The sequence below is a fragment of the Lepidothrix coronata genome, unplaced genomic scaffold (genome assembly GCF_001604755.1).
Source record: "Lepidothrix coronata isolate B3197 unplaced genomic scaffold, Lepidothrix_coronata-1.0 Scaffold308, whole genome shotgun sequence".
Lineage (NCBI taxonomy): Eukaryota > Metazoa > Chordata > Aves > Passeriformes > Pipridae > Lepidothrix > Lepidothrix coronata.
The window spans coordinates 167,546-185,434 of NW_016690488.1; the positions used below are offsets into that span (position 1 = coordinate 167,546).

Below are 17,889 nucleotides of genomic sequence, written 5' to 3' on the forward strand. Positions count from 1 at the left end.
AGGGAAGGAATCAAGAAGGCCAAAAGTAGAATAACATGGAATTAGAATTAGAATTATTAGAATTAGAATTAGAATTATTAGAATTAGAATTATTAGAATTAGAATTATTAGAATTAGAATTAGAATTATTAGAATTAGAATTGAGCCAGTTAAGGTGAGAGCTTCTAGATATTATCCATCTTAGCAGAGGTGTTTCACACCTAAAACATGTCTCCAAGAAGGAAGCTGGATTCCCATTCCCCTTGTGACTGATGAAGGCTTCTCCTGTAAACAAGCTCAGTTTAGGTCTCCCAGTTGGGCTGGACCACACACCGTGTGGGTGACCTGTCTGTGGGGCAATAGACAGAGTGTTCCTCTGTGGTGCTGTTTGAAGCTGTTATCATTCACCAAAATGAAATGGTAATTCTTTACTGCCTGTCACAGGACCACTACGACTGGGGGCTGCGAGCCATCAAGTCCGTGCTGGTGGTGGCAGGCTCCTTGAAGAGGGGGGACCCCGGCTGTGCCGAGGACCAGGTTCTGATGAGAGCTTTACGAGACTTCAACATCCCCAAGATCGTGACAGATGACTTGCCTGTGTTCATGGGGCTGATTGGAGACCTGTTCCCAGCGCTGGACGTCCCCAGGAAGAGGGACCTCAACTTTGAGAAGGTGCAAGCCCAGGCACAGCACCAGCACTGGAGACGTCTCAGCCCTGGCGGGGTTCAGAGGCTGATGGTCCATTCAGCACTTCTGGAAGTGGCCAGCTCGTCTCCAGGGTCTTGCCAAAGCTGCCAGTGGTCAGCACTTGCTCTCCCTCCCAGGTCATCCGTGAGTCCGTGCTGGAGCTGAAGCTGCAGGCAGAGGAGAACTTCGTGCTGAAGGTGGTGCAGCTGGAGGAGCTGCTGCAAGTGCGACATTCTGTCTTCGTCGTCGGCAACGCCGGCTGCGGCAAGTCCCAGGTAGCAGCCAAACCATCCTGAGGACATGGGGCCCGAGCATATCCCATGGCCTCCCACAGCTCTTGGTGAGGGCATGACCACAGGCCACAGCCAGCCACGCAGACCCTGGCGCCGCCAGAGCAGCATTTGGGTGGGGGACTGCAGTGCAGCCATGACCACGCCTGGCCCTCCAGCACTGCCTGTGCCAGACTGAGCCCATGGAGCTGAGCGGGTTTGGGATGCACAGCTCAGGGGCTGCTCAGGACACCCATGAATGGAGCAGGGACAATGTAGGGAGCAGGCAGAGGCACGCTCTCACAATGCTGTGCATGCTGGGGTGCCGGCAGGATGACAGGACTGTGCTGGCTGGTGGGGTCAGGGCTCCCATAACAACCCAGCCAGGAGCTGGCTCTGCAGAGGGAGGTCAGGTGCATTCCCAGCAGCAGCCCATGTGGGAGCAGGACTCTGTGCCCTCTGCTGCGGGCAGATGCTGCCGAAGGCCGTGGACACCCCGGTGGGAGCAGCACCTGCAGCTGCACCATCCCCTCCCCACAGGTGCTGAAGTCGCTCAACAAAACCTACCAAAAGCTGCAGCGGAGGCCAGTCACTGTGGACCTCGACCCCAAGGCCGTGACCTGCAATGAGCTGTTCGGGGTCATCCATCCGGCCACGCGGGAGTGGAAGGATGGTGAGACACCAATGCTGTGAGCTTTGTTTACAGGATGTGAGATGGAAAGGGAAGACCTTTGCTTGGGGCTCTTTCCTGGAGTGGGAGGGAGAAGGAATGTCTTTCATGGGAGCACCAGTCCTGTGTGTCTCCCAGCAAACATCCGTGCATGGAGAGGACCAACCCATGTCTCTCTGTGGGGCAGGTCTGTTCTCCACAGCGATGCGTGACCTGGCCAACATCACACATGACGGGCCCAAGTGGATCATCCTCGATGGAGACATTGATCCCATGTGGATCGAGTCCCTGAACACAGTCATGGATGACAATAAGGTTGGTGCCATCATGCTCCAGGGGCTTTGCTTGCTCGTTAACTCAGGAGGATCAGCTCTGGGCATCCCTCACAACGAGCCACTTCCCCCAGGTTCTCACCTTGGCCAGCAACGAGCGTATCCCCCTCACCCCCACCATGCGGCTCATCTTCGAGATCAGCCACCTGCGCACAGCCACGCCCGCCACCGTGTCCCGGGCGGGAATCCTCTACATCAACCCCGCGGACCTCGGCTGGCACCCGTGAGCCAGGAAGGGAGAAGGATGGGGTGGGAAGGGATCAGATGGACAGGGTGGGAAAGATGGGATCTGATGGGATGGGATGGGACAGGATGGGCTGGGATCTGATGGGATGGGACAGGATGGGACAAAATGAGATGAGGGGATGAAATGGTATGGGATGGGCACTGGCCCCCACATGCTCACTGCTGCCCTGCTTGTCCCTCCCACAGCATTGTGACCAGCTGGATTGAGACGAGGACAGTAAAATCCGAGAAGGCCATTCTGATGGTCCTCTTTGACAAGTACCTGCCGCCATGCCTGGAGAAGCTCAAGTCTGGGTTCAAGACAATCACCCCTGTCCCCGAGGTCACAGCCATACAGACAGTGCTGTCCCTGCTGGAATGTCTCCTGACACCAAAGAATGTCCCACCAGACTCGCCCCGGGAGCGATATGAGCTCTACTTTGTCTTTGCCTGTACCTGGGCCTTTGGCGGGGCCTTGTTCCAGGACCAGGTACTGCCACGGGACCACCTTGCTGTGTCCCATCGTGTGGCTGGTGTCTGAGTGTCTTTGTTTTGTCCTCAGCTGGTGGATCACCGCCAGCAGTTCAGCAAGTGGTGGCTGACGGATTTTAAAGCTGTCAAGTTTCCTAACGAGGGGACAATTTTTGACTATTACATTGATCCGGAAACGAAGAGATTCAAACCCTGGGATGAAAGAGTACCACAGTTTGAGCTCGACCCTGAAGTCCCCTTACAGGTATTTCCCATGAGCTCTATGTTTATATAGTTTATTTGATTACTACTCTACAGTCTTCCCCTCAGCAATGCCTGGAGTGTCACTGGGATTTGGGCTGGGGGCATCCAGCAAACCCAATGGCTTCCTGTAGTTATTTTTACCCTGCAGAAACCCCAGCAAGGGCTACAAGTTCCACCTTTTCTTTAACTTCAGATTAACCTGCAGCTTCATAGAGTCTCATGAAATAACTATTGCCTGAGTGCAAAATTTCCTTTAGCACTTGATTTGTGTCTCCTGCAATGCTGTCCAGAGGGGGGTTATCAAAGCTGTCAGGGCAAGGGCGAGGAACCACAACTGGGTTTGGCCGTGGGCTGAGCAGACACCAGAGGTGGTTTCAGGAACTGTCCATTTTGTTCTGTGTAGTAACTCAGTTTTTGTCAGAAAGGCTTTAGAATAGTTGAGTACCCAAGACCTGTAGGTTTAGAGAGGGAGCAGGTTTGTATGCAGAGAGCATCGTCCATTGGAGCTGCTGTGAACACCGTGCAGGGCTCTGGCACGCTGGCCCCTGCTCCAACAGAGGATCCCACCTCTGCCAATGCCGGGGCAAGCACCAGGACTGACGGCCCCTCTCCCCAGGCCGCCATGGTGCACACCACAGAGACCATCCGCCTCCGCTACTTCCTGGACCTGCTGATGGAGAAGCGGCAGCCAGTGATGCTGGTGGGGAACGCAGGGACGGGAAAGTCGGTCCTAATGTGGGACAAGCTGGAAGCACTTGGCACAGACGAATATCTGGTGCAGTCTGTGCCCCTCAACTTCTACACCACCTCAGCCATGCTGCAGGGTGAGGCTGTCAGAATCAGCAGCTGGCCCCATGCCAGGCTGTGCCACAGGGTCCTGCAGTGCTGACCCACCACCCTCCTCTTGCTGCAGCCGTCCTTGAGAAACCCTTGGAGAAGAAATCAGGAAGAATCTACGGCCCACCCGGCTCCAGAAGGCTGGTCTACTTCATTGACGACATGAACATGCCAGAGGTGGACAAATATGGCACCGTGGCACCACACACGCTCATCCGGCAGCACCTGGACCATGGGCACTGGTGGGTGCCAGAGGGGCACAGCACGATGGGGGGAACCTGACCCCATCCCCAGGGAAAGCATCACAGTGCTGGTCCCTGCACAGGTATGACAGGACCAAACTGACCCTGAAGGACATCCGTAACTGCCAGTACGTGGCCTGCATGAACCCAACCGCGGGGTCCTTCACCATCGACTCACGGCTGCAGGTGCGCGGGATCCAGGGGCCAGGCTGTGTCCAGCACATCCGTTCCCCTTGGGCCAAGGCCCAGAGGGTGGGGTGAGGCAGGGGGCCCTGCGATGTCCTCTGGCTGTGTTAGCCCCCCGCAGGGCAAAGCGCCCATCGCAATTTCTGCCCCTTTCTGCAGCGCCACTTCTGCGTCCTCGCTGTGAGCTTTCCCAGCCGGGAGGCTCTGCACACCGTGTATGGCACCATCCTGGAGCAGCACCTGGCCCGGCAGCAGATGCCACAAGCTCTCCAGAAGATGCAGCCCCAGCTGGTAGCAGCGGCACTGGGTGAGCCCCTGCCACCCTGGGGTGGGACGTGCCAGCATTGGCCCCTGGGGAATGCACTGCTGGGGAGCCAGGCTCGGGGATCTCTGGGGACCTGGTACCCACTCACCCCCTTCTCCTCCCGACAGCCCTGCACCAGAAGGTTTCCACTACCTTTCTGCCAACAGCTATCAAGTTCCACTACCTCTTCAACCTGAGAGACCTCTCCAACATATTTCAGGTAGCTTGAGGGCTGTTTCTTCTAAAATATCCTTATTTCTCCCTTTCCTCATCCCACAGTCTTGCAGCATACCTTTTTCCTGAAACAGGCCTTGGCCTCTTCCCAGAGCCAACCTTCACACTCGGCTCTGAGTGGCACTAAAATAACCCTGAGGGCTGTGAGGTTTGTGTTTGTCAGGGGCTGCTCTTCTCCACCCCTGAGTGCCTGAAAAGCCCTGTGGACTTGGTGCGTCTCTGGCTTCATGAAGCAGAGAGGGTGTATGGAGACAAGCTCGTTGACGAAGAGGATCAGGGTGGCTTCAAGAAGCTGCTGGTGGACACCTGCAAAACCGCCTTTCAAGTAAGTTGTGCTGAAAAGGAGAGGGCTCCAGTCTGGTGGCTCTGTCTTGGTATCCCGTGGCCAAACTCCACAGCTGGAATTGCCTTTCCCAGGAGCTCAGTGAAGACGTGGTGTTTGCCAAGCCCAACATCTACTGGCACTTCGCCCAGGGCTTTGATGAGTCCAAGTACATGCCGGTGCCAAGCTGGGCAACTCTGAGCGACCTGCTGGGGGAAGCCCTGGACAGCTACAATGAGGTGAACGCGGCAATGAACCTGGTGAGTGCCCATGGTGGGCAGCGCCGCCCTGAAAAGATGTGACTGCAGCATCGCACTGCTTGGGTCAGTGCATTTTGGGCACTTGCTACTTCCCTGCCCTGATCCAGAACACTGAACCTTCCCCTCCTGTTTTCTTCAGGTGCTCTTCGAAGATGCTGTGTCTCACATTTGCAGAATTAGCAGGATCTTGGAGTCTCCTCGGGGCAATGCACTGCTGGTGGGGGTGGGAGGCAGTGGGAAGCAGAGCCTGGCACGGCTGGCAGCAAACATCAGCAACCTGAGCGTGTTCCAGATCACACTGAGGAAAGGCTATGGCACCGCGGACCTAAAGGTGGGAGCAGCTTTGGGCCCTGGGCCAGTGCTGCCTGCTGAGGGCAAGGTCCTGCACCTGCAGTGCTGGTGCCTAGGGTGGGCTCATGGGGCTCTGCTCTCCTCACATCAGTGCATTTGCACACCAGGATCTGCTCATAGGTGACACCCAGGAGTCCTGCCCCAAGGGGCCACAGCACTTCCCCGGCCAGGGACAGGCAGGAGCCACTGGTGAGGAGGGCAGGTGCAGTGTGGGCAGCCCTGATGCTGCACCCATCTCTGGGCTGAGCAGTTGGCACCACCTCCTTCCCAAATGATCCTTCCCAAAGGCTCCCCCCTGGCTCCTCAGGGCTGCTCCAAACACTTTGGAGAATACCTCATGGAGGTTGATCCAGGGGTGACAGTTTCTCTCTGTCCCAGCTGGACCTCGCCTCCCAGTACATCAAGGCAGCCGTGAAGAACGTCCCCACTGTGTTCCTGATGACGGACTCCCAGGTGGCTGAAGAATCATTCCTGGTTCTAATCAATGACTTCTTGGCGTCCGGGGAAGTGCCAGGTCTCTTTCAGGATTCCGACCTGGAAACCATCATCGGTTCCATGAGACCCCAGGTGAAGGCCCTTGGATTGGAGGATTCAAAGGAAAACTGCTGGAAATTCTTTATAGAAAAAGTCCGGCGCCAGTTAAAGGTGGGTGTTTGCTGCCCAGGGTGGTTTGTCCATGCCCCTGACTTGCCTGATCCAAAACCTCTTTGCAACAGGGCACCCTGAAGTTTCATCTCAGGGTGGTGGGTTTGGGCAAAAGGTGTTTTCAGAGGCTCTCCAGATGCCTCCCGCCCCAGGGGTGCAGGACAGAACACCCCTGTATTGACCTCCCTGGAGGCAGAGCAGCACCTCCATGGCCGTGGGCCATACTGGGCGCTCACAGGGACTCTGACTGTGCTCAGCTGCTGACTGCAGCCACCAAAGAGGACACAATCCAGCTCTGGTGAGTGGCACAAGGTGCACAACCACAGACCACCTCCCATGTACTGGGAGTTACTGGGAGGTAACTGCTGGGAGGTAACTGCTCCAGATCAGCACAGCCCTGATCTGCAGCAGAAGCCTTGCCCCTGGTGACATTCCCACCAACCCAACAGCGGGGACACCCTGCTCAGCAGTGCTGCTCTGCCCCAGGTCGTCCTCTGCTTCTCCCCCGTGGGCTCAACCCTGCGTGTGCGGGCCAGGAGGTTCCCTGCTGTGGTCAACTGCACAGCCATCGACTGGTTCCACGAGTGGCCAGAGGACGCTCTCGTGTCCGTCAGCAGCAGGTTCCTGGAGGAAACGGAGGACATTGAGGTGAGCTGGGACCCCCAGCACAGCTGCTATCCTGGGGCACTGGGGATCCCTGCACCTTTGCTGCTCTCCTTGTTTAATGTGCCCAGGGATAAGGGTCTGGTGTGACCAAGGGGGCAAGGGACAGCAAGCTGGGAATAGGTCTGGGATAGGCTCACATCTGGTTCTGGGGTCAGAGCCTGCAGCCCTGCACTGTGCTTGTGGGGATGAACCATCCCTCATTTTCTTCTGTCCTTAAAGCACCTCTCAGGTGCTGCCTAGGGACAGCAGCTTCTCCCAGTGCAGGGTTGAGTCAGGGACCCAGAGCTGGGCATGGGAACTGGTGCTGGTGCCATGACTACCAGCATGTCTCAGCCCTGCACTGTGCTGTTAACAAAAAGGTTCACTTTGGCCTCTGCGGCTGGACACAGAGCCAGTGCTGCAGGAGGGCTCAGTGCAGCCCCTGCACATCACTGCAGGCACCCACTGCAGCAGCTCCCTGTCTGTGCTCCCTATGCAGCCAGAGGTCAAGGTCTCCATCAGCCAGTTCATGTCCTTTGTCCACACGAGCGCGAAGGAGATGTCCAAGACCTACCTGGCTGTGGAGAGACGCTATAATTACACCACACCAAAGACCTTCCTGGAGCAGATAAAGCTCTACCAAAGCCTGCTGGCAAGTAAAAGGAGCAAGCTCTCTGCCAACATCGAGAGGCTGGAGAAGGGGTTGATGAAGCTGCAGAGCACAGCATCACAGGTGCCTATCTACAACCTCGCTCATGCATTGTGCCTGCTGCGGGTCCAGCATGGGGAGAGAGAGCAGGCATGTCCCTGCAGGGTGGTCAAGGTGGCCACAAGGTCCCCAAGCTGTACCAAGCCACCGCTCTGAGGCCAGGCAGGGTTTGGCAGTATCGGCCCTCTGATCTGCTCTGTTTCTCCATGGTTGAGGTGGATGACCTGAAAGCCATGCTGGCAATCCAGGAGGCAGAGCTGAAGCAGAAGAACGAGGACACAGATAAACTGATCCACGTGGTGGGTGTTGAGACAGAGAAGGTCACCAAGGAGAAAGCCATTGCTGATGAGGAGGAGCTGAAGGTCGAGGCCATTAACAAGGTGCGTGGCACTGAGCCAGTGCCCAGTGTGGGACAGGGCAGCGTGAGCTCTGTGGCTACGGCCGCTCACCCCATCCTGCATCCTCCCTCCCCAGGTCGTGGCTGAGAAGCAACAAGCCTGCGCAAGTGACCTGGCGGAAGCAGAGGTGGTGCTCTCTGCTGCCCGCGAGGCCCTCAACACACTCAACAAGGTGGGCGAGCTCTCGGTGGGAAGCAGGTGCCCAGCTAGCGCTGGTGACCCCACAGCAGGGTGATGCTCACTGGCCCTGCGGTCCCTTCCCAGTACAACCTGACAGAGCTGAAGTCCTTTGGGGCTCCGCCCCCAGAAGTGGTGAACGTGATGGCAGCTGTGTTGATTCTGACGGCTGAAAATGGCAAGATTCCGAAGGACAAGAGCTGGACAGCAGCAAAAGTCAAGATAGGAAAAATAGACACTTTCCTTTCAAGCTTACAAAACTATGATGGAGAAAACATCCCTGAGCCCTGTCTCAAGGCATTTCAGTGAGTCTCTGGCTGGTTCCTGCCCCAGCCCAGCCCTTGGGCAGGGTGGCCAGGGGGACCCTCTCCTGGGAGCACAGCAGAGTTTGGGGGCAGGAGTGGGATCCAGGTGTTGGCCCTGCTCTCCCACCTTTCTGCCCACCGTCAGCTCAAGCCCCAGGAGGAGTGGGAAGGGTCGCTGGCAGCCACGGCACGGTGCCATAGTATGGCATGTGCTCCCATTCCAGGCCATACCGGTCAGACCCCGGGTTTGATCCCGAGTTCATCAAGTCCAAATCAACGGCCGCGGCGGGGCTGTGCTCCTGGTGCCTCAACATGGTCCGCTACTACGAGGTGCACTGTGAGGTGAAGCCCAAGAGGCAGGCGGTGGCTGACGCCGATGCCGAGCTGGCGGAGGCACAGCAGAGGCTCAGTCGCATTAAGAGCAAAATTGTGGTAAGTGTGTGTCCCCCAGCCCCCAGGCAGGGCCAGCCACCAGCCCCCACCACGACCCCCTCAGCCACCAAACGAGCAAGAGAGGTTTCTGTAACTCCATGAACCTGGAGCCCAGGCCAAGCACTGGGCTGGGACAGGGCCACTGCAGAGCTCCGGGAGCATGGAGCCTCCTGTCCAAGTAGGGAATAACTGTGGGACTGTTCTCTTCCAAAGACCCTGAATGCCAATCTGGCGACTCTCACTGCTCAGTTTGAGAAAGCCACAGCAGAAAAGATCAAATGCCAGCAGGAGGCTGATGAAACCAACAAAGTCATCACCTTGGCAAACAGGTACCGTGCAAATGCTGGCTCCAAAGCACTGGGGCAGGCTGATGCCCCCTGGCATTGCTTGGTGGCCGTGGGAGCAACAGAGCCCCCCATACCCTCCACAAATTAAAAACTCCTGAGATAAATTGGGCCAAAAATTCATGGGGGTATACAGCCCTGATGCCATTTTCTGATGGTGCCCTGGGGTGTCATGGCTGAGTCATCCCCCTCACTGGGTCACAGCACTGGGAGCACCAGCACCACAGCAGCCACCATCTCCTCTGACCTCCCAGGCTTGTTGGGGGTCTGGCGTCCGAAAATGTCCGCTGGGCTGAGTCAGTGGACCAGCTCAGAGAGCAGGAGAAGACGCTGTGCGGGGACGTGCTGCTGGTCTCTGCCTTTGTGTCCTACGTTGGATATTTCACCAAGAAGTACAGGGCCGAGCTGCTGGAGCAGCACTGGATCCCCTTCCTCAATGGGCTGACGGTGAGAGACCACAGATTCCATCCCAGAGTGCCCAGGGCTCCTTCACCCCCGCCCACCAGCACTGGAGGCTCCCACCTCTCTGTGGCCAGGCACCCAACAGCCCCTCCCCGCAGGTGCCCATCCCCATCACCCCAGGCCTGGACCCCCTCAGCCTCCTCACGGACTCTGCCGATGTGGCTGCCTGGAACAACCAGGGCCTGCCCAGCGACCGCACTTCCACCGAGAACGCTGCCATCCTCTGCAGCACCCAGCGGTGGCCACTGCTCGTGGATGCCCAGCTCCAGGGCAGCAAGTGGATCAAGAACAAATACGGGGAGGAGCTGCAGGTCGTCCGCCTGGGCCAGCGGAGGTGGGCCAGGGGCTGCAAAGTTGGGCACAGGCTTGGGCTGCACTGGCCCCCATTCCCCTGCCATCGAAGGGTGCAGGGTGCTGTGAGCCAGGGCAACCACATCCCCATCAGACTCAGGGCACCCGAGGGCAGCAGCTCCACAGTTCTGCGGGGGCCAGGGCTGGCAGAGCACAGCAGGGTCCCAACAGAGCACAGTGGCTGGAAGGCACCCCCTGAGCCCCCCACAGCGTACAGGCTTGCCACGTGCACCTCCCCCCTCTCCACTCAGGTACCTGGACACAATTGCACAGGCAGTCTCTGAAGGACAGACACTGCTGATCGAGGACATTGGTGAGACAGTGGAGGCGGTGCTGGACCCACTGCTGGGCAAGACCATCTTGGGCAGGTGAGCACACCCCAGTGCCGAGTGGTTTCACCTGCCCCAAGCAATCACTGCTGCCCCAAAATGCTGGTCGATGCCCCTTTGCTGCTGGCAGTTGAGGGCCTGATCCTTCCTTGGTTTTGGCCACATCCCCCAGTGTTCTCCAGTATGTCCCACTGTACTGATGTGGCCTTTTGGGCTATTCTTGTCTTCAGTACCCAGTTCATTTAGTGATTTAAGGACATGTCCCCTGGGGCACCTGCCATAAGCAGGTGATAAGCTGGAAGGGGAGAAGCACCCCAGAAGCCATGGGGGGGCTGCAGCAGGGCAGCCTCCAGCTCCTGCTCCTCCACCCTTGCCCTGCCAGGGCTGGTTTGGCACTTCTGCCCTTGCTGAGCCTTTTCCCAACCAAAGAAATCCATTCTGAGCAGCTGGGAACAGCACACGGGCTGATTGCATGTGTCTGTGATGAGTTACTACCCAGTGTGTGGACTAATTTGTTTAATTAATTGAACAGATACATTAGGATTGGAGATAAAGAAGTGGAGTATCACCAGCAGTTCCGCTTGATCCTGCATACCCGATGTTTCAACCCGCACTACAAGCCAGAGGTGCAGGCTCAGTGCACTCTCATCAACTTCTTGGTGACACGGGAGGGCCTGGAGGACCAGCTTCTGGCCGCCGTGGTGGCCCGGGAGCGGCCGGACCTGGAGACCCTGAAGGTACAGGCCCAGCTGCTGGATGGAGGGGTGGGAGAGGACGGGGCACTGCGGAGGTTTTGGGGCAGGGAGCAGAAGAGCTCCCCTCTGTGTGCTCCCTGCTGTTTGTCAAGAGCCAAGCGAGTCCCAACCAGACCCTGCAACTGCAGGTCCCCCATTGCTCCTGCAGCCAGCACTGCCCTGGTGGGTGATGGTGGGTCCCAGGAGGGGCCACGGCCACCCTCCCCTTGCACGAGCACATCAGTGGCCATATGACAGAGTGACTGGTGCCAGCACTCGGTCATGATCTCTTGAGTGACATATCCCTTGGGGGCTGCTGTCACAGGCAAACCTAACCAAGAGCCAGAACGAGTTCAAGATCAAGCTGAAGGAGCTGGAGGACTCACTGCTCGCCCGGCTGTCGGCTGCTGGGGGAGACTTCCTGCGGGACACAGCTCTGGTGGAAAACTTGGAAACAACAAAGCGCACAGCCAAGGAAATCGAAGAAAAAGTAAACATGCTGCCCTGGCCCTGGTGCCACAGGCAGAGGGACAGCTCGGCTGAGCACCCAGCCAGAGGGCAGGCACTGCTTCAGCCCATGCCTTGGTTCTGGTAACACCCACCCCCGTGTGCCTCCAGGTGAAAGAAGCTAAAGTCACCGAAGTACAAATAAACGTTGCAAGAGAGAACTACCGCCCGGCGGCAGAGCGTGCGTCCCTGCTGTACTTCATCCTGAGTGACCTCGGCAAGATCAACCCCATCTACCAGTTCTCTCTCAAGGTAGACAGGGAGTGAGGAGGGAGCTGGTGTGTGCGGGTGGGACGGGGCTGGGGGAGGATGGAGATTCAGTGTTTCAGCATTTATGCTGCTGACAAGCTCCCAGCAGCCGGACACTGATGCCTGCCGGGATCTTCTTCAGGCCTTCAATGGAGTTTTTGAGAAAGCCATCCAGCGTGCGACCCCTAGCCAGGACACCAAGCAAAGGGTGGTCAACCTGACGGACCAGATCACCTACTCAGTCTATATGTACACAGCACAGGGCCTCTTTGAGAGAGACAAACTCATCTTCCTGGCCCAGGTTGCCTTCCAGGTAATCCCTGTGAATGTCTGGGGCTCCTGCTGTACAACAGGTGCTTATGTGGCTTTAGACAGGTTGTTCTCCTGTGCTGCTGCCGGATGCTCAAAGCCTCTCGCCCCCTCGCACCGGGGCAGTGGCACCAGGTGGCTGTGATGCTGCACTCCCAACTTCCAGGTCCTGACCATCAAGAAAGAAGTGAACCCAGCAGAGCTGGACTTTCTGCTGCGCTTCCCTTCCAAGGCCGGCGTCACGTCTCCCGTGGATTTCCTGCAGACCCAGGGCTGGGGTGCTGTCAAGGTGGGTCCGTGCGGTCGCCTGCTGTGCCAAGGCAATGCCAGCACAGCCCCCGGCACAGGGTCACCTGGGGTCCAGGGTCACCTGCATGGGTTCCCTGAGGAACCCAGAGCCCAGGAATGATTTAGTCCTTCTCTGTGAAACCTGAAGGCTCTCTCAGACATGGAAGAGTTCAGGAACCTGGACAGTGACATAGAGAACTCAGCAAAGCGATGGAAAAGGTTTGTGGAGATGGAGGCGCCAGAAAAGGAGGCGCTCCCCATGGACTGGAAGAACAAGTCGGCCCTGCAGAAGCTGTGTGTGCTGCGGTGCCTGCGCCCCGACAGGATGACCTATGCCATCAAGTGAGCTGGTGCCCAGCACAGGGCCCTCCTGCAAGAGCCCTGCGGTGTCATCATGCCAGCTGTGCCCAGCAACTGCATCTCTTCTGACTCACTGGATGGTTCTATTTTCTTGTAGGAAATTTGTGGAAGAGAAGATGGGGAGGAAGTATGTGGAAGGAAGGAGCATTGACCTCTCCGAGGTGTACAAGGAGAGCAGCCCCTCCACACCCCTGTTTTTCATCCTCTCCCCTGGCGTGGATCCGCTGAAGGATGTGGAGGCACTGGGTGAGCCACCACCCACCTCAGGCTGGCACCAGCCCCAACAGCCACGAGCTGGTGCGGGGCCAAGCAGCTGGAACTGCACAACCCCAGCTCAGTGCCCATACCGATAATTCTGGCGTACGCTCCCTCCCAGGCATGAGGCTGAACTTCACCATCGACAATGGGAAGATCCACAACGTGTCACTGGGGCAGGGCCAGGAGGTTGTGGCAGAACAGGCCATGGAGGTGGCTGCTGAGCAGGGCCACTGGGTCATCCTACAGGTGGGTGGGGGGCACTGTGGTGCACCACAGGACACAGCCCTGACAGCAGCCGGGCACACCAGGGCACCCAGCCCTGCCAGTATCCAGTCACACAGTACACAGTCACCCCACTGGTGATGGCAGTGACACTGCCTGGGCCAGCTGGGTGTATCCAGCCCAAGTGGTGTCCTGTCATGCTGCACCTTCTCCCTGTGGAGCAACAGTAGGAATTTGGCGGGGAGGGGAGGTGAGATTCATGAGGTACAGGCTGTTCCTGTTGCAGAACATCCATCTGGTGGCCCGGTGGCTGGACACACTGGACAAGCTGGTGGAGCAGCACAGCATGGACAGCCACCCCGAGTACCGGCTGTTCATGAGCGCCGAGCCGGCCCCCAGCCCCGAGTCGCACATCATCCCACAGGGGCTGCTGGAAAACTCCATCAAAATCACCAGCGAGCCGCCCACCGGCATGCGGGCCAACCTGCACAGGGCCCTCGACCTCTTCTCCCAGGTACCCCCCGCACCACCCCCCGCCCTTCCACAGCTGCTCCTCGGGACCGTTCAGGCCAGTGTGTCTGGCTCATCCCCTCCCAGGGTTCCACAGGCTGAGCATCTTTGGGGGGTGTCACTGCAGCCAGAAACACTGCACCCCAAGCCAGACCCCCCCCGGGACATCCTCCTGTAGTGCCCAGAGCCCCCATTTGCCAGGGTAACCAGAGCTGCCCGAGGGCTCCAGACACAAGGAAGTGCCAGGTTGCCAATGCCTTTCCTGAGACTGAACCTGGAGCTGCTGCAGTTTTAGCATGAACAAGATGCCTCAGCTGTCAGCAGGGCATTGGGGTGTGGCGTCCTGATTCTTCCGTAAACAAGTGCAAAAATTACCAACTAGCAAAGTATTAAAATACAATTTTATGCCTTTTTCTTTCTAATAAACACCTTCAGTTCTCTTTTGCCAATGAAGGTTCTTAACTAGAGGGGCATCTGATAGCAATATTCACCTGCAACCGCCCATCACTGTTCCCCCACAGGAAACACTGGAGCAGTGCAGCAAAGAGACTGAATTCAGGTGCATCCTGTTTGCACTCTGCTACTTCCACGCAGCGGTGGCCGAGCGGCGCAGGTTTGGCACCCAGGGCTGGAACAGGCCCTACCCCTTCAACAGCGGCGACCTGACCGTCTCCGTTAACGTCCTGCACAACTACCTGGAGGCCAACGCCAAGGTGAGGGATGACAAGGTGACCACTCTACACACAGCACACACTGCAACAATCAGCCTTTCTCAGAACCTTCACCAGTTTGCAGCACAAACACTGTCTCATGAAGAAGCCCAGGGCTGGCAGCAGCTCCTCCCCTGGTCCCCACACACTCAGGCAGGGGAAGGGGCTGAGTCCTTGGCCCCACTGAGCTGAGTAGAAAAAGGCATCAGGCACCAACTGGGACAACTGCCTGCCCTGACCTGTGCCTTGGTGCTTGCTGCCCGGAGAAGGAAGGTGTGGTGATCAGGGCTGAAGTCTCGCCCTTAGACCTGCCCTTGCAGACACAATTGATGCTGGTTGGAGTAAAGATGGGATGATGGGATTCAAAGCACAGACAGCTGTGTCCATGAGACAGGGAGAAATCTGTGGGTGAACAAGAGACACTCCAGATGAGATCCTGTTCTCTGTCCCTGAGCCTCTGTGGGCCCAGGGACTGTCACCTCCCTGCACACTGGACAGGTCAGTCCCAGAGCTGTCACTCTGCGGCCCTGCTGCTGCATGGGGGACTCCAGGGGAGCTGCACAGGAGTTCCAGCTCAAGCCTCTCCCCACAGGTACCATGGGATGATCTCCGGTACCTCTTTGGTGAGATCATGTACGGAGGGCACATCACTGACGACTGGGACCGCCGGCTGTGCCGCACGTACCTGAGCGAGTATGTCCAGCCGGAGATGCTGGAAGGGGAGGTGCTCTTGGCTCCAGGGTTTCCAGTCCCTCCCCGCTTGGATTACCAGGTAAGAAAGACAAACATTGCAATTTGCTATGGAAAACCCCTGCTCTGGATAAATGCACACGAGTCCAAGTTCCCCCTCGTTCACTAAGGGGTATGTAGGGAAAGAGAGTGTCAATCCCCTGGAACTAGGATTGCTGTAAAAATAATTCCTGTGGCTGGGGCAGAAGGGTGGGACATGAGTGAAAAAAAATAGCCTCCATGAGCACAGGCAGGTGCTGCAAAGGGCCCCTGAGGGCAGTGATGGGTTTTCAAGGCTGCAGGGAAGTTTGGGCTCCTTTGCCTGTACCTCCTGAGCTAACACTGGCCCTGCCCTGCACTCAGGACTACCACCAGTACGTCGATGACAACCTGCCAGGGGAGAGCCCCCACCTGTACGGGCTGCACCCCAACGCAGAGATGGGCTTCCTGACCGTCACCTCGGACAGGCTCTTCCGCACGGTCCTGGAACTGCAGCCCAAGGAATCTGAGGCTGGTGGAGGCACGGGTGGCTCTCGGGAGGAACAGGCATGTCAAGTCCTGTCTCTTTACAGCAGAAATTAATTGAGGGGTTTTTTTTTAATCTGTGGTTATTTTTATTACGGAGAAAAAAAAACCCTCTTAATGGTGACAGCTGAGAGGTCAGGGGTGGGGGACAGATGCAGGCCCAGAAACAACAGAGAGAGCAGGACTCATAACAATCAGGAAGGGGTGGTAGAAGGAGGTGATTCCAGCCCAGCTGTGCTGAGGCTGTCAGCCCAGGGACAGTGGCACGTACGGCAGCTGCAGCGCAGTCAGGAAGGTCCTGCTCTGATGGGGTTGAGATGCGCCTCTGGCAACATGTGGCTTACATGGGGCTTCTCAGCAGGTGGAGAGAGCTGAGGAACCTCCATTCATGATGGCAACTACTAAAAATACAAATTTAAAATATAAAATAAAATTAAAAAAAAAAAAGGCTTCTTCCTGACTGCCTGGACCTTACATGTGAGTTTCACAGTCTCCATGGCCTCAGCTCTGACTTCCTTGGCTATCAAAAAAGAGCTACAGCTTTTAAAGAGCCAAGAGCAGTTAGAAACAGAATGGAGCATTAGTAACAGAGGAGGCAGCACAGGGAAACACCAAGGCAGAAAAAGAAAAATCTTACCAACCTAATTAACCATAACCCTGCAGCATTTTTCCCTGGGTAAGAGCAGTTTATGGCATTCTCATTCCAGGTGAAGTCAGTCCTGGATGAGATCCTTGGGCAGCTGCCAGAGCCATTCAATATGGAGGAGCTGATGGCAAAGGCAAAGGAAAAGACTCCGTACACGGTTGTTGCCCTCCAGGAATGTGAGAGGATGAACATCCTGACCAATGAGATGAGGCGCTCGCTGAAGGAGCTGGACCTGGGACTGCAGGTATGGAGCAGGCAGCTGCCTGGATCATTTCCCAGGATTTCCAAAGCACTGTGTGCCCTTGCTGGAGCTCTTACCCATAGCACTGTGGTGGGTGTGGCCAGGTGGCCTCAGGCTCCTGCTCCGCTCCAGTCTGAGCCCAAGCACATCCCTCTGCCTGTCCCACCACTGGCTGCAGGTGCCACTGCTCAGGCTTTTCTCTTTTTCAAAGGGAGAGCTGACAATTACATCAGAGATGGAAGAGCTGGCAAATGCTCTCTTCTATGACAGCATTCCAGAATCCTGGACACGTCACGCTTATCCCTCCCTCCTCAGCTTGGGAACCTGGTATGCGGACCTGCTCGTGCGGATCAGGGTGAGCAGAGTTCATGTGATGAACTCAGTCAGAGCTCAGGGCGCAAGTGGGTACTGCTGACACCAGAACTCTCCCCACCAGTGCACTGGTTTATTGCTAACTGGTTTATTTCTCAGTATCACTTTAAGCAGCCTGAAGTACCTGAAAGGGGCTGTTCCCCCAGGGATGAGAGCACAAATCTGATCACTGTTCCCATTACAGTACATCACTGTAGCAAAAGAGCATCAGCTCCCCCCATCACAACTCTGGGTGTCCCCCCCAAAAAAAATATTTAATAAAACTGGCTTTGTTAAAAAGTAACAGTGGTATTTCCTGCACTGCAAATTCACCTTCATTGCTGCAGGGGAATCTGCTGTTTATTCATCCCACACCACCTCCAGCCAGTCCCCTACTCTGTAAGATTACCTGAAGCTCGGGTTAGGCAGTGAAGTGTCAGCTCTATCCCACTGTTCCTGGTGCAGTGTCCTGCGGTTCACAGCCCACCCTCCACCCTGAAGGACTCTGCTGGTTTATTTTCCAGGAACTGGAAGTCTGGGCAACAGACTTTGTGCTGCCTGCAACAGTGTGGCTGGCAGGATTCTTCAACCCCCAGTCCTTCCTCACAGCCATCATGCAGTCCACAGCCAGGAAAAAGCAGTGGCCACTGGATAAGATGTGTCTGGCAACGGATGTGACCAAGAAAACCCGGGAGGACATAACATTTCCACCTAGAGAAGGCTCCTATGTGCACGGGCTGTTCATGGAAGGTAAAAACTGCATCTTTGAGATGTTTCAGACATGGAGCAGGCCCAGCTCAGCCCTTCTCCCTCCTGCAGC

At 56.8% G+C, this 17,889-nt stretch overlaps 1 protein-coding gene across 1 annotated transcript in view; it reads left to right on the forward strand.

Annotated features, from left to right (window-relative positions):
* Positions 1 to 17,889, forward strand: part of DNAH17 (dynein axonemal heavy chain 17) — a 35,129-nt gene that overhangs the window by 14,856 nt on the left and 2,384 nt on the right. The window contains exons 40-80 of the mRNA XM_017837678.1: positions 424 to 651; positions 804 to 941; positions 1,476 to 1,608; positions 1,793 to 1,920; positions 2,012 to 2,160; positions 2,370 to 2,652; positions 2,725 to 2,898; positions 3,514 to 3,721; positions 3,811 to 3,976; positions 4,060 to 4,162; positions 4,322 to 4,469; positions 4,595 to 4,686; positions 4,864 to 5,025; positions 5,118 to 5,282; positions 5,422 to 5,613; positions 6,012 to 6,278; positions 6,765 to 6,926; positions 7,423 to 7,656; positions 7,848 to 8,012; positions 8,107 to 8,202; positions 8,295 to 8,512; positions 8,737 to 8,944; positions 9,158 to 9,273; positions 9,543 to 9,735; positions 9,849 to 10,084; positions 10,353 to 10,469; positions 10,963 to 11,167; positions 11,490 to 11,654; positions 11,783 to 11,923; positions 12,063 to 12,233; positions 12,396 to 12,518; positions 12,666 to 12,859; positions 12,975 to 13,123; positions 13,254 to 13,381; positions 13,644 to 13,871; positions 14,389 to 14,580; positions 15,170 to 15,349; positions 15,670 to 15,852; positions 16,539 to 16,721; positions 16,930 to 17,073; positions 17,594 to 17,819. Of these exons, the coding sequence (XP_017693167.1) occupies positions 424 to 651; positions 804 to 941; positions 1,476 to 1,608; positions 1,793 to 1,920; positions 2,012 to 2,160; positions 2,370 to 2,652; positions 2,725 to 2,898; positions 3,514 to 3,721; positions 3,811 to 3,976; positions 4,060 to 4,162; positions 4,322 to 4,469; positions 4,595 to 4,686; positions 4,864 to 5,025; positions 5,118 to 5,282; positions 5,422 to 5,613; positions 6,012 to 6,278; positions 6,765 to 6,926; positions 7,423 to 7,656; positions 7,848 to 8,012; positions 8,107 to 8,202; positions 8,295 to 8,512; positions 8,737 to 8,944; positions 9,158 to 9,273; positions 9,543 to 9,735; positions 9,849 to 10,084; positions 10,353 to 10,469; positions 10,963 to 11,167; positions 11,490 to 11,654; positions 11,783 to 11,923; positions 12,063 to 12,233; positions 12,396 to 12,518; positions 12,666 to 12,859; positions 12,975 to 13,123; positions 13,254 to 13,381; positions 13,644 to 13,871; positions 14,389 to 14,580; positions 15,170 to 15,349; positions 15,670 to 15,852; positions 16,539 to 16,721; positions 16,930 to 17,073; positions 17,594 to 17,819 (7,093 nt within the window). The remainder of the gene's footprint in view (positions 1 to 423; positions 652 to 803; positions 942 to 1,475; positions 1,609 to 1,792; positions 1,921 to 2,011; positions 2,161 to 2,369; positions 2,653 to 2,724; positions 2,899 to 3,513; positions 3,722 to 3,810; positions 3,977 to 4,059; positions 4,163 to 4,321; positions 4,470 to 4,594; positions 4,687 to 4,863; positions 5,026 to 5,117; positions 5,283 to 5,421; positions 5,614 to 6,011; positions 6,279 to 6,764; positions 6,927 to 7,422; positions 7,657 to 7,847; positions 8,013 to 8,106; positions 8,203 to 8,294; positions 8,513 to 8,736; positions 8,945 to 9,157; positions 9,274 to 9,542; positions 9,736 to 9,848; positions 10,085 to 10,352; positions 10,470 to 10,962; positions 11,168 to 11,489; positions 11,655 to 11,782; positions 11,924 to 12,062; positions 12,234 to 12,395; positions 12,519 to 12,665; positions 12,860 to 12,974; positions 13,124 to 13,253; positions 13,382 to 13,643; positions 13,872 to 14,388; positions 14,581 to 15,169; positions 15,350 to 15,669; positions 15,853 to 16,538; positions 16,722 to 16,929; positions 17,074 to 17,593; positions 17,820 to 17,889) is intronic.